This window comes from Rhea americana, unplaced genomic scaffold (assembly GCF_003343005.1).
Source record: "Rhea americana isolate MKP2758 unplaced genomic scaffold, rheAme1 scaffold_374, whole genome shotgun sequence".
Lineage (NCBI taxonomy): Eukaryota > Metazoa > Chordata > Aves > Rheiformes > Rheidae > Rhea > Rhea americana.
This window is the reverse complement of record NW_028186506.1, coordinates 303,231-316,174: the sequence shown is the minus strand read 5'-3', so window position 1 is coordinate 316,174 and position 12,944 is coordinate 303,231. Positions and strand designations below refer to the sequence as shown.

Sequence of the window (12,944 nt, the reverse complement as noted above, 5' to 3'; positions counted from 1 at the left end):
GCACCCCGCCCCCCCACGTGCCCTGCTCCACACTGACTGCACCTCGCACATCTGCCGGCCGCCCCAACGCACCCGCGCCGCACACCTCCTCGCAAGGCCAGTGCACGCACACCTGCACCCCGCAGGCCCACCCGGGCTACGCAGGACTGCACGCTGGGTGCCCACCTGCACCAAAGCAGYGGTGCCCCCCGCGTGCCCCCCGGAGCCGAAGCAACGCCGCCTAAGAGCCGCTTAAGAGTCAGGCTTCCAGCTTGAGAGTCCAGCCTATAAACAGGCTTTCAATTAAGTCCATATTTAGGAATTTATTACTAAAAGTTTAGAAGAGGTAAGAAGGTGGGGGGGGYGCACACAAAAAAAGCAGGTGCAGTGGTACATGCAAAGACTACCTAACAGCAGGGAAGCACAGATCCTCCAGAGCACCCACACCCCAAAGAGCGGGGAATCCACGCTCTAACACACCACTAAAGAGAAAACTACACCCTAAGAGAGGAAGAAAACGTTCAGCCTCRCACAGAGGCTGAGAGGAGGCCCGCGATGAACAGGGCAAGGAGCTGCAGAAAGAACTGCAGAGAATCCCCCCCGGATTTCCAGGCCGACTCTCTAGGATCTCTTCTGTGAGGATAATTCATACAGAACTTCCGTATTTTACCTCTTCCCTACTCAGTTATATGTAATAGAAGGCCAAATGCAAGGAGATGCAGCCTCTCCAGGACACAGATGGGTTAAAAACCCACCACCCCTTACAGGTTMTAAACCTACGTTCCCCTCACCTTTAGTACCGTGTTTCATTTTATCTGCCCCTCCACCCCCCAGAGCCACTGGGGCGCAGTGAAGTACCGTCTCATCTACCACCCTCCACCTTTTAAGATAAAAGCCATTTTTAGCAGATTTTTAGAAAGCAAGGGGAATTTTTTGCTAATGGATTTGTTTTTCCTCTTAAGACACTCAGTACTTACATATTTTTAAAAAATACACATATGCAAGCCCACAAAACTAAWCAAGCTATAAGTATGTTTGCCCAAACTGCTCTGCTGACATGATGGAAAAATCTTGGAAGCCAGAGGCAAGATTTCTTCCCCTGAAGAACATGCCTAACAGAATCCGTAAAGTACCTTTCTGTCACTATGAGTTATACTGCCCTTCAAGAGCTAATGTACACCTGTATTACATAAAAGAAAACATACTGGTGCTTATTTTGCTGCAACACTGGCAGTGCAGGTGACAGCCAGGCACGGGGACGGGCCCCCAGCRGCTGTCACCTCCCTAGCGCTGCGTGATCTCACCGCGACACCAGTGAATCGCTGATCCTGGCTCAGGCCTTGGCTTCCCACCAGAGATTAGATGCTTTGCAATGACAGAAGCTCCGCTAAGGCGCTACAGGAAAATCAAAACTGCCTCCCAGCAGAAGAGCTCAATATTAAGAGGTGCAAGTCCTACCCCTCGGGAAGCTATGGTATCTACCTTACACTTCACACGGTAACATTCAATCAATGGAYGTTGAAAAATTAAGTGATCTACCAGTTTAAAAGACAAAACATTTTTAAAAGTCTTCAAGTGGTCTGAGCAGAATACATTACATGGGAAGCATCTCATCAGAAGTACTTATCATTATAATAGTACTTAGCTCTTTTACAGTGCTTCACAGCCTCTCAGCACAGTACAAACATTAGCTTCTTAATCACTCATTAGGGACGATCCTATAGAACAGGGCTATGGCTCATTGAGTAAAGTCATCCCCAACTTGCACAGTCCCTCTTGCTCCCTCCACCAGGGACAAATTTCAAGGTTCTGTCAAATTCCCATGGGAAGTTCAGATCAAGCAAGGAAAAGACAGTTCAAAATGAAAATGAACAGTCACGGTGTTCCCCTTCTTCTCCTTTTCCTGTGGTAAGGAGAGGCAGAAGCAAGCATCATCTCAACCAGAGAAATCTGCTTCCATTAAAGTCTTGAATTAATAAACTTGGAAAAATCAGGAGGCATCAGATAACAGCCTTTAACAGTTTGCTTTGGGCCTACGCCTAAGGAAACAACCTCGTTGTTGCAAAACAGGACTAAGATCGAAAAAAAGCCACAGGAATGATGAGTATGTTCCTAAAACTGGCCAATTTATTCTTCTGGTCACAGTTCGATGGATTACCCCATGCACAAGCCACCTGTGCTGCCTGAAAAGTAGCAGTTCTCAGACACTTGTCTGCATTACAGCAGCACCCTGAGGGTCCATCATGGTTTGGGCACTACGCTAACACACGGTAACAGAGTTCCTGCTACCGGGAACCGGCTAAAGGACAAGAGACAACATGCGGAAGCAAGAGAGGCACAAGAAAGGTGAAGGTGCTCCCACTGCAGGAAGCCAAGGCAAACTCAAGAGAGAAAAATCAGTGTGTGCAAGCTTAAAGCTTGCTAATCTTCCCCAAAGAATGTTCTAATTCAGAAACCAAGACTGTTTGATGCACACTTCAGCTGCATCCACTTCCAAGTGGTAACATTTGAAACTCTCATTTGACTGACTTCATACTCTTAGATAAGATCATGGTGCCTTCTTTCAAGTTCCCTACTAGACAAGCTGTGAGTCTTACCAAGAGCCCATTGAGGAAAATGTTGCCTGGAATAGGTTGCCCAGGTCACACCAGGGCTCTACATCAAAACACRAAGGGATTCTTAAGTGTCCTGGCTCCTAGTTTCACATAACATCACTAGGTTCAGCTAGAGCCCAGCTCTCAGGAGAACATCACAGTGTCTGCTGGGGAGCTGGGATCAGTCACAGAGGTCTAGCAAGTTTGCCACTTTCGGCAATGATACATTGCCATGTTTCACCAAGAGGTAACAGTTAAGGAGAGCAGCAACTTCTTAGAGACTATGCTATTCATGACCCCATTTCCCTTAGAATTAGTGTGAATGAAGAGAAGATATGAGGTAGCTGCAGGAATGAGGCCTGGCAATGTCTCATTAAGTCCTAACATGCATGACTCTTAGCAATGCATTCCATGTATCCAAAAGCATGATTTGAGAACATGATATGGCTGGTACCACTCAGGTCCAGGAAAAGGTAGAGGATATGACCAGCCTTCATATGAGGTTTGCTGTCATCTAAAATAAAGGGCTTTATGAAAAAAACCAAGCAAACAAAACCAAGCAAACAGAAAAAACAATCTCCTCAAATAAACAAGGAAACTGATGGCAAGTCATCACAAAAATTCAAACCCCACAGGAAATCACAACATGATCCATATCCATTCCAGCGGCAGACACAGAAAAATTCATTCTGATGGTGCCTCTACARATCAAGGCAGAGCAAAGAAAAGGTTTGACCAAAAGCCTCTTCCCCCACTGTCAATATTACCAATTCAGACTACCAACAGTTTGAATTTCATCAGCCAAAATTGCTCAATTTTCATCCAAAATGAACGCATACAGAGTCAACACTATGATACACAAATATTCAGTACTCTTACCAGTTCGAATTTCCAACGACAACTCATTTTTACGTGACTGGTCTCAATGTCAGCTTTCCCCCCTCCTTTTTGTAATATATAGTTTTTCTATGTTATCAGTCTCCTTGCCATTCTTCCATTTGGGCATCCTTCCATCAAGCCTGGCATTTCATCTGTGTCTGAAAACTTCCAGTGGTGCCAAGTGTTTGCATACCTTGCAAGTGTTATGTCAAACTCTGCCCCTTAGGGCTGCCAAAAACCACCACTCAAAGTTAGCAAAGCAAATACCTCCTTAGACAAGCTTAATAAACATACTAGGAGAAACCCTAGATTTTATAAAGACATTGCTTGCCTGACGAGGCCAAGCTTGAGGTCTTCAGCACCCTTTCATGTCCCATTTAGTGCAACATCCATTATCCTTGTCACACATTCTCCATCCACACTCTGCATAAGTGCATCATATCTGAACACACAGATTCCTTAAAACAACCGGTCCCAAACTCCACACCTCTTTGCTTGCTGCAGTCACTTGCTAACTATCAGACCAACCTTGTCTCTAACCAGCCTAAATGAAGCTATTCATTTTATAGCTTGAATCAATACATATGGCAGATACGCCTAGTGCTCCACACTGTGAGGAAGCTAACCTCGGTGCCCATCAGCTCTTATGGCCTCATCCCAAACAAATCCTCATTTCTCCATGGTCTTGACTGATCCGCTAACAAGAGTGGGAGTATACATAAAAGAGTACGTTGAGCAGAGAGAAGAGGAGGCACTGAAACAGGAAGGACAAGGAGTGAAAAAAAGAAAGCATGGTAGGAAGTGCAAGGGAAGTGAAAGAAGAGGAAGAAACAAGATCTGTGGGAAGGGAGAGAATGAGGGTCTGAGACCAAAGCAGTCAAGCCTTCACAAGGGACTGAAGATAACCCCTGAGAAGATCAGAACAGTTTCAGCTCTGTAGGCTTCAATTTGAATAGCATATCACATATTCATCAGTGCCAACCACCACCCACAAGCAAAGCGAGCACCAAAGCAACTTTTTGCCCAGAAAAACCCAGGCTGACRTTTAATGCTCTGGAACATGCACTTGGCCTCTGCCTGACAGCTCACATCCAACACTTTGGAGCACTTCTATGCTCTCCAGAAGAGGAAGTACAAAATTCCCAAGCATTAGAARGATCACCATAAGATTTTTATAGTGGTTGATAAAGCAGATACCAGGCATGAAAAAAGCAAAGAATACCTTTATGAGATGAATGAAAGATAACAAAAARTAGTACTGAATTCCACTTACCTTTCCATCTACTTCACTCAAGGACTTCAAAAAACAATGACTTACCTTCGTCCTGGAAGTCTGATGAAAGTGAAATGTCAGACGTCATGGAAGGGGCCAAACTCCAGCTCTGATTTTCCTCAGAACTGTCCCGTCCAAAGCAAGCATCATGCAGATCCTCTCCTAGAAAGGAATGGAGAGCCTAATTTTAGTGGAGAGTACACATTCTCAAACCCAAATCTTACTGCCTACAGTGAAACATATTTCCTGCTGGTTCCAACCTCTCACTAAAGTATTCTCCAAAACCCCTTTTGTGGGCATAAGGCCAGATTCACCATTTAGGACTACAGAGGCATATTCATGCTCCAAGAACGCTCATGCTGCGTATGTACAGACTTTGCACTTGGAGAACATACAAGCAGAAGGTTGCAAATATCAGTCTTGGGGCCAACATACTAGAGCTATGTTCAATTCCTTGCTCTTAGTGCATGACCACTGGGTAAAGCAGCCGTCTACAAAATGGAGGATTATACTGTTTTTCACTAAGATGAAGAGTCTTCCTATAGTGTAAGAAAAAAGGTTTGAGAGTWTCAGTTGGGGAGGGAATGATTCTCTGTCATGGCAGACAGTCACGTACAARTTAAGGGAGGCAATAGCTGTGTGTGGAGGCAGGCGCTATCGCCTCCTCACGCTGGATGTTTCATTGCATTTTTCTGTGAACAGACATTTTGCTAGGGATTTTTCTACTAATACTAGGGTTTATGCAAAAGGCAGTTAGACACTACAGTGTCAGACACTGATACTGAACTTTAGTATAAATGAAGTGCAACTAGTCTACCTGCAGAAGATACTGCTCAGCCTGAACACTGCAGAAGACTGGTCTTTCAAGCTTTTGCCCTACGTTTCCTGAATACACACAAYCCCAGACTGCTGATAAGGGAGGCAAAGACAGCTGCTTATTCATTCAGCACACAACAAACAGCAAGAAAGGTGGGTTTTCAGCTGATTTTAATTGTGCTCAAACACTAAGTTCCAAACAAGTTTTATCTCAGCAAACAAATGGACTGCGTCCCACAGCTGAAACTAGGTGCTGTTGAAAGGGTACTAAGGCCCTGAGCAGAGGGTTGCAGCACTCATTTCCCCACCACCACCAAGAAACACAGTGGAGGCCCCAAAAAGTCTGCAGTTGAAGAAAGATGTGATATAACGTTCTGGAGGTTTTATTTTCAACATCCCAGGTYGCAACCTTGTCCTGATTTGTCTGAGCACGAAGTTCTCAGAGACCCCAACGCACACATTCAAGCACAGATTTTCAAGAAAACKCCAGTTCTTCTCCAAAAGCGATGACCTGGCCACGAAGAGTGTAGCACACACAAACTCTCCTCCCACAGATCAGATCCCCCAAAAGGCCACACTGGGTGCCAGACACTATGATAATCGGCTGATTATTATAAACTGAAAAGCCTTGAAAAACTGAACTGAAAATTTGGCTTCAAAAGATTTACCAAAGGCCAGTGGSGGTCAGTGGTAGAACAGAGTGGCTCTTGGCAGTCTGTCCTTTCAGCCTGTACAACTTCCCTAATAGAAGAAAAGGCCAAGAAGTAGCATGTTATAATCAGGACTTTTGCTAATTCCATGCTCACTTGCTTCCAGTAAGCATGCAAATGGTAACACCTGATTCAAGAGAAAGAAGGAAGGAAATATTTTCTGCATTTCATTTAGGAACTGCATCATTCAGTATCTGCATTACAGATCTCTCCTTCACAGAGGAAACTATAGTTCCCAGGGCACAAACAGGCAGACTTTGATTCCTCCTTTAAGATCAGACAGCAAGCAGAGTGGGCACTGCAGCAGGCCCCTTTCCACAGACTACTTCTAAGCCATCAAGAACGAGCAAGAAAGCAAGCTTATCTATGCTTTCACAACAAACTGGAATAYGTGCACCTCCCTCAAAAAACAGGGGTTAAAAAGCAGAGACTGAAATCCTCTCCTCCACTGGACAGAGTCTGGCAAGTCGAGCGCATCCACAAGCAAACCTCTGACCGACTGACCTTGGCTATGTCGTTGCTGTGCTTTGCTCAGTTGTGTGTGACAAGGGGCTGTTTCTTCCTTATTTTACTGTAGCACTTTTGAGATCCTCGAATAAAAAGGTTCTAGAAGTCTATATAAAAAGCTGCTACCAAACAGCAACAGCTCATTGTCATAGGCAAAACGCAGCTTTCATCCTAATGAGGAGTCTTCCCAAGTGCTGTGCTGCAGCGTTGCGGGCCTGACTATCTGCAGTGATGTGAAGATGCCAGCATTTTAAGACAGTTTCTGTGAGCCCATTCAGCCCTGATGTGTTAAAAGAACATTTTCTTTCAACCAAACTGCATGGTATTAAGAAAAACAGGCTTTTCAAACAAACATCAAGGTAACAGGTGTTGCCTTATAACGAGATACAGGTGCAGCATTATTGCGATAATGAGCAAACTGTTTATGGTTTCCGAATAGCAGGAGGCAGCATGGCACAGCACAGGCGTCTCGCTGGAGAGGAACGGATCGCGCATCCATGCATGCATGCAGTAARCCATTTGGAACAAGAGCAAGGGCCCGATCATGAAAGTTGCTTGCAAGAATAAGTCACTGGCTTTAACAGCAGGAGTAGCTGTTCCTCCCATAAAGCACGTGGAAGAATCAAGTCATGGTCTGTTCTGGTAATGTATTTCCCAGGCAGCATTATATCATGAGACAACTTACAGAGGGGTTGTCAACACAGATATATTCTTTCTTGCTACTGGTTCACATTCCCCACATGGGAATGGAAACTGGATTTTCACATGTGTGCAGTCATACAGTATAACCCACTCAAATATGCACAGACAACAATATGTACATACATGTATCATGCCAAGCACTGTGGGAATCTGCGTTGTATGCAGCATGACAATACAAATCAATACAAAAGCATTTTGTTTGCTTTAGGACCAAACACTGCCTTGAGATTCAACCCCCAAAAAAGATTAACAAAAAAAAAAAAAAAAAAAAAAAAAACTCTACAACATAGCTACTTAAAACAAAACCTATTTCCTTTCTATCTCAATTTATATTACAAGAAAAAAACTTCTTGTGCTTTAATCCACTTCTCCATAAAGTTTATGGAGCAGCAACAGCTAGTTGAGTCCAAGCAGAAAAAATAACCAACAACTTGTCAGCGGCCAAGCTATTGTTCTCAATGAAGAAAAAACTCATTAGCTTTTAATGAAAACACAGGGAATAAAAACCAAATAGCACAGAACCCCAGCAAATAATTACCCTGCACCTGACGCAAAGCTGCTCTTTCTTCCTACTCAAATTCTCAGCAAAATTCCCCACCTTGTCACTCCTTGGAGCATGAACAAAAGCAAGATTGATTCTAAGGAAAAGAGCAAGAGGTTTTCTTGGGCTTACACCTCATCCAGGGCCTCCTCTGGCGCTATCTAGCTACCACGAGTGTGCTGAATACTCCGCTTTCTTGCTCCATGACACTTGTGGCACAGAARGAGAAATGAAATCATACCAAATATTGGCTGGCATTTTCTGCAGAAAGTGTTTATTGCATGCAGCAGAAAGAGGGGCTTGAAGGAGTGGTGTGTGATTAGCACTGATATCATGCTTTATGCATATCAACTCCAAGCAAACTGGGGAGGGGATGGATTGCATCTCTGGTGACAGRAGCATCTCCAGCAGGAGAGGCAGTAGCAGTTCAGACCACAGTGACTTTGGACAGAGGCCTGTTTGTTCAGGTTGCCATCAGCTAYGGGGTCCCTGCAGGCAGCCCATCGAAATCATATGAGCTGGGCAGACACGCAGCTTCTGGTAGAGCCTCTGCCTTTGGGGGAGAGATGGTCGATGGTCTTTTAACTGCTCAGATCTGACAGAGACTCACTTGAAGCTCATTCTTGCACAGCACATGGGAAGAGTATGTTATACAGCTACRTATAATGCAAAGAAGTTAGTGAGAATGCAAAGAACCCAATTAAGCAATAGCAAGAGACCAGAACAGCACAAGCAGGGCCTACTGGAAACGAACAGCGAGTCACTACGGCTAGGGACCATGCTTTTACTCCCCTCTCCACAACCGAATGCAGCAAACGCAGCTCTCCACAAGAAAGGAATAATCCCAACCTACCATTTGTACTTGCCTTGGAGTCCTGCAACTATGCCAGAGCAGAGGCAGGGCCTGGCAGAAGACAGGTCTGAGGATAAGAGCTAAAAAACCCTCAGTTCTGGTGCTAGTTTTGCTACAAYGCTATTGCACAGCATCAAAAAATGCCTCTGTGCCCATCTCACGTTCTGCCCCCATCTTGCTTTCTGCACCCTGGGGAGAGTGACAGTAGCTCCATTTTAAGTGTAGAATCCCTTATTGAGACCTCAAAAATCAAGACCAAATTCTTCCCACATAAAAACTGGCAAAGAACCCCTCCTTTCTTTAAATTGCAGTTTGCCTGTCAAGGAGAAAAAAAAATCATCCATCCTGGCACTCACAGGAAGAGAAACAGTCTAAATAGGTGAAAGAGTTTGGAGGGGTTGGGGGTGGGTAAATCATCTCCAGTAGCTTGTTAAGGAAACTATAATTAAGCTTGCTTTGCATTCAGTGAAGGTCTCTGTCTAGGCACCTAGAGTTTTATTAAGCATCTTTTTAGATCATAAGAAAAAAATCAATACCAAGCAAGTTCCATTTATGCTTTTATGATAAGCTAGTTCATGCCAAAGCGGAAGTAAAATCCCCAACTCCACTTAATATTCAAGGAAACAAAGTTCCTGCTTTAAAGTAATGACTCCTTAGTATCATACTACAAATAAAGGTCTCTGATCCAAATCCCATCTGCCTTCATGCTTGACAGTGTTAATATCTCTAGGTTTTCAGGGATTAATTTAGCAGTAATGCATTTCCCAAAGCAGAGCAGTAAAAGTATTACCAATACTATGGCTTAATATCCCTTACTCCAATCACTYGCTGAAATTATGGAGTATCACATGGAAACACATCAACAGAGACGCGCCCACACAGTAAGTACTGCTCATATGTAAATATATTATAGTTTAGCATTTGTAATGTTGCAGTTAAAGTTCTGTCAACATTGCCATTATAAATTATATACCTTCTTAAACACATTTATGTGCTAGAAAATGTATGATGTTTCTTTGTTGAATGCCTTAAAGGCTTCATCAGCTCTTAAGTGCCCATTTGGATTTGTGTGGTTAGCCCCCGTGATTAATACATGAATAGCTGGGGTTTTGGTGGATGCAGGTTTTTCGCACCTTCTTCACACAGACTTCTGAATTCCTCCTTATAGCGCCTGGGTAACATCACATCTGCCTGAAAATCCCATGCCTTCTTTTTTGTTTTGCATCACTAACATGCATACACATCCTTCCCCCTCTCCCTAAGCTATACCAGCAGAAGTATTATTAGAACTACATTAACAAATTACAAAGAATAAAAATTTGTATCTACAGCTCTCACAACGTTCGTCCTACTTAATAAATATTTGTTTGGAGGGGAAGACTATGCACAGAGGCAGAATAACTTTGTCCCTGGCTCGCGATGTAAACAAGGCCGCAGCGAGCGCAGGACCCACCTCTGCTTACACTGTGTTTTATCAGCAGAGCAGGCTACCTCATGGCATGAGGGTCAAAAGCAAAGTGAGGGACCTCCTCTCGCACAGGAGCAGCCCATTTATCATTGTTTTAAAAGTGTCGACCCAAACAGGTCTTGGCCAGCTGACAAGTGAATCCAGTCCAAGACTAATTTTGTTCACTCACTACCTAGCTTTTTGCTAATTACAKGTAGTAAAAACAAATTAATGGTCCACTAAAAATGCCACTTATGTTCAAGACCAACAAGAAAGTGGAAAGCACTTTTGCAGAAGGCTCACCGCTGCAGCGCTGGCGCTGCTGGCGGCGAGCCCCACGCGGCCTCTCCTCCGCCGCAGATTTGGGGGATGCAATGATCCAGTGTGCCCAGCAGGTCGGGCTGCAGCGCGCAGCATCGGACTGGGGATGCACAGCCACGAAACCCTGCGCACGCTGCCAGCCACGTCTTAACCCGCTCATAGGCTGAGGGGAGGAGAAAGGCAACAAACTTCCTAGGATTAATAAAGCCAAGCAGGCAGGAGCCAGGCAACACAGCAGTGACAGCAGCCTTCCTAAAGCGTGAAGGGAGACGTGTCCCGTCTTTCTACCTGGGACGCAAAATGAAACCCTTGTTATAAGCGGCAGGGGAGAAAATAAATACTCAAACGCTTTGTAGGATTTTGATTTCTTAATTGAAAGCAATTCAAGTTTTCCAAGTCTCAGATTTGACTGAATAAAGGCAAAGAAGGCTGGGAAGCTCAGGGCAGGCTGGGGTTAAATTGTTTTTCCTCTCTGTCATATGGTAAAGAAACTTTGTGACTACATGAAATAGAGTAGCCTGCAAGTTTTAAATTCAAACCTTTAAACCTGATATGCAGGCATTCAACCCCAAACCTTCCCACAACTGATTTGAGGTTTATTTCTAAACAAGAAGAAAAAGTGAAACAAATCCACCCTCCAAATCCACAAATCCAACTCCCTCCACCCCCCAAAAAAGACACAGAAACGTGTCACTTGCAAGYCTTGTCTGAGTTAGTTCTTAGACTGAGCTTCTCTAAGACAAAGCTCACTCCTATGAGCCTAAATTTCCACTAAATTTGGGGGCCTAGCTATGCTCCCCAAATCCATCACAAAACTGAAGTTAAGCTCACATTGCAGCTCTATTAAGTCCTTATTTTCTATTCCCATGCCAGCCCCTCTTGACCCTCCTCAGCTGAGCTCTCCTCTCCAGTTTTTCTTCCCTTCCTTTTCTTCCCTTCTGCTCCCTCCCTCCCCCAGCCCTTGGCACCTTTTCAGCCCAGCCACTGCCTGTTCTGCCTCTCAAGCGGGCAGCAGCCACCGGCAGCAGCTGCCTGACGGGGGACACAGCACACTTCAGTCTTGCTAGAAACAAGCATGAAACCCTGCAAAGCAGAAAACTCCCACGGGATGTAAACAAGTAAACAAGATTTATTCTTTCATTTATAACCTAGTAACATATCAGTGAAATACAAAGCCCATCCAAAATGAGCAAAATCAGCTGAAAGCAAGCAGTTCATATTTCTGTCCAGTAATATATTACTCCTCGTGAGCCTCTTGGAAGAGACCAAGTCTTCATTTTAAGAATGGGGAAACTGAGGCACAAGAACACATATCTGCACTTTGGTTCATCTTCTGAAATCCCAACTCAGCTAGAAAGACAGCAAAACAGCATCGGAGAAGCTGGGCCTCTGGCTTGTGCAATGCAATAATTTACAACACAGTTCTGCAAATACAACTTGGGATCTAAAAAGATGTCAACATCAGTACCAAAGATGAAACTAGAGGCCAAATTATATTTTGAGTAATGTCCATTGCAGCATTAGTAGGCTCAGCTATTTTTTTATCCAAAACTCTTCCAAGCAAACAAGGAATAAACAGAACTAACCCACCAGGGAGCAGGAGTTTAGCAAGCATATTCCAATGACAAGACACAAGGAGGCTGTCTTGCCCGTATCTACAGCAATTTTCACTGTTAAAAAAAATAAAAAAAWAAAAGCATGAACRGTGAATGCAAAGACAAGCGCCTACAGCCTATTCCAGAATGATAAGCACTCTAGGGATTGGAGGAGATGCCCATTAGGCATTTATGATAATGCAAAGGATTATTTTACAGTTCTGTTTCAGGATGAAGGCTTAAAGGGCTGAATTACTGCTTTACAGATGATTTCTATGGGGTTGGTGCTCTACAAACCAATGCAGCACAGAAATCCCTGCAGAGAGGAGGGGGAAAGTGACTCAGAACTCCAGATCTGAGCAAACTGAAGACTTTGAAAAGCTACGAGCCAGGATTCAGTGCTGCATTCCCAGCCCCATTCCCATGCTGAGTAAAGGACACGCTAATAGAAGGCACTAATTTTCCTACCAGCAATCTCTAGCTGGGCTCAGACCTATACAGGACCCTCTTTTTCCTGAGGTCTCAGAGACCCATTAAGGGCCAGAACAGGGGATTTGCATCCCTTTTCTCCAGCAGCAAACCCTCTCCTTCCACAAGTGGTCTCTGCTGCGAGAAGCGCAGGTGATGGTATATGCGAACACTCGTACTCCCAGGGGAGCAATTTCTTGAACGCTCTTCCACTCTGCGTGAGCACAAAGCAACGCTCGGGCTGTGTGTTCACCTAAGC

The 12,944-nt window shown here is 44.4% G+C and overlaps 1 protein-coding gene across 1 annotated transcript in view; it reads right to left on the bottom strand.

Annotated features, from left to right (window-relative positions):
• The window catches only part of SKAP1 (src kinase associated phosphoprotein 1), a 155,164-nt gene that overhangs the window by 118,209 nt on the left and 24,011 nt on the right, over positions 1-12,944 (bottom strand). The window contains exon 4 of the mRNA XM_085313027.1: positions 4,771-4,887. Coding sequence (XP_085169153.1) covers positions 4,771-4,887 — 117 coding nt within the window. The remainder of the gene's footprint in view (positions 1-4,770; positions 4,888-12,944) is intronic.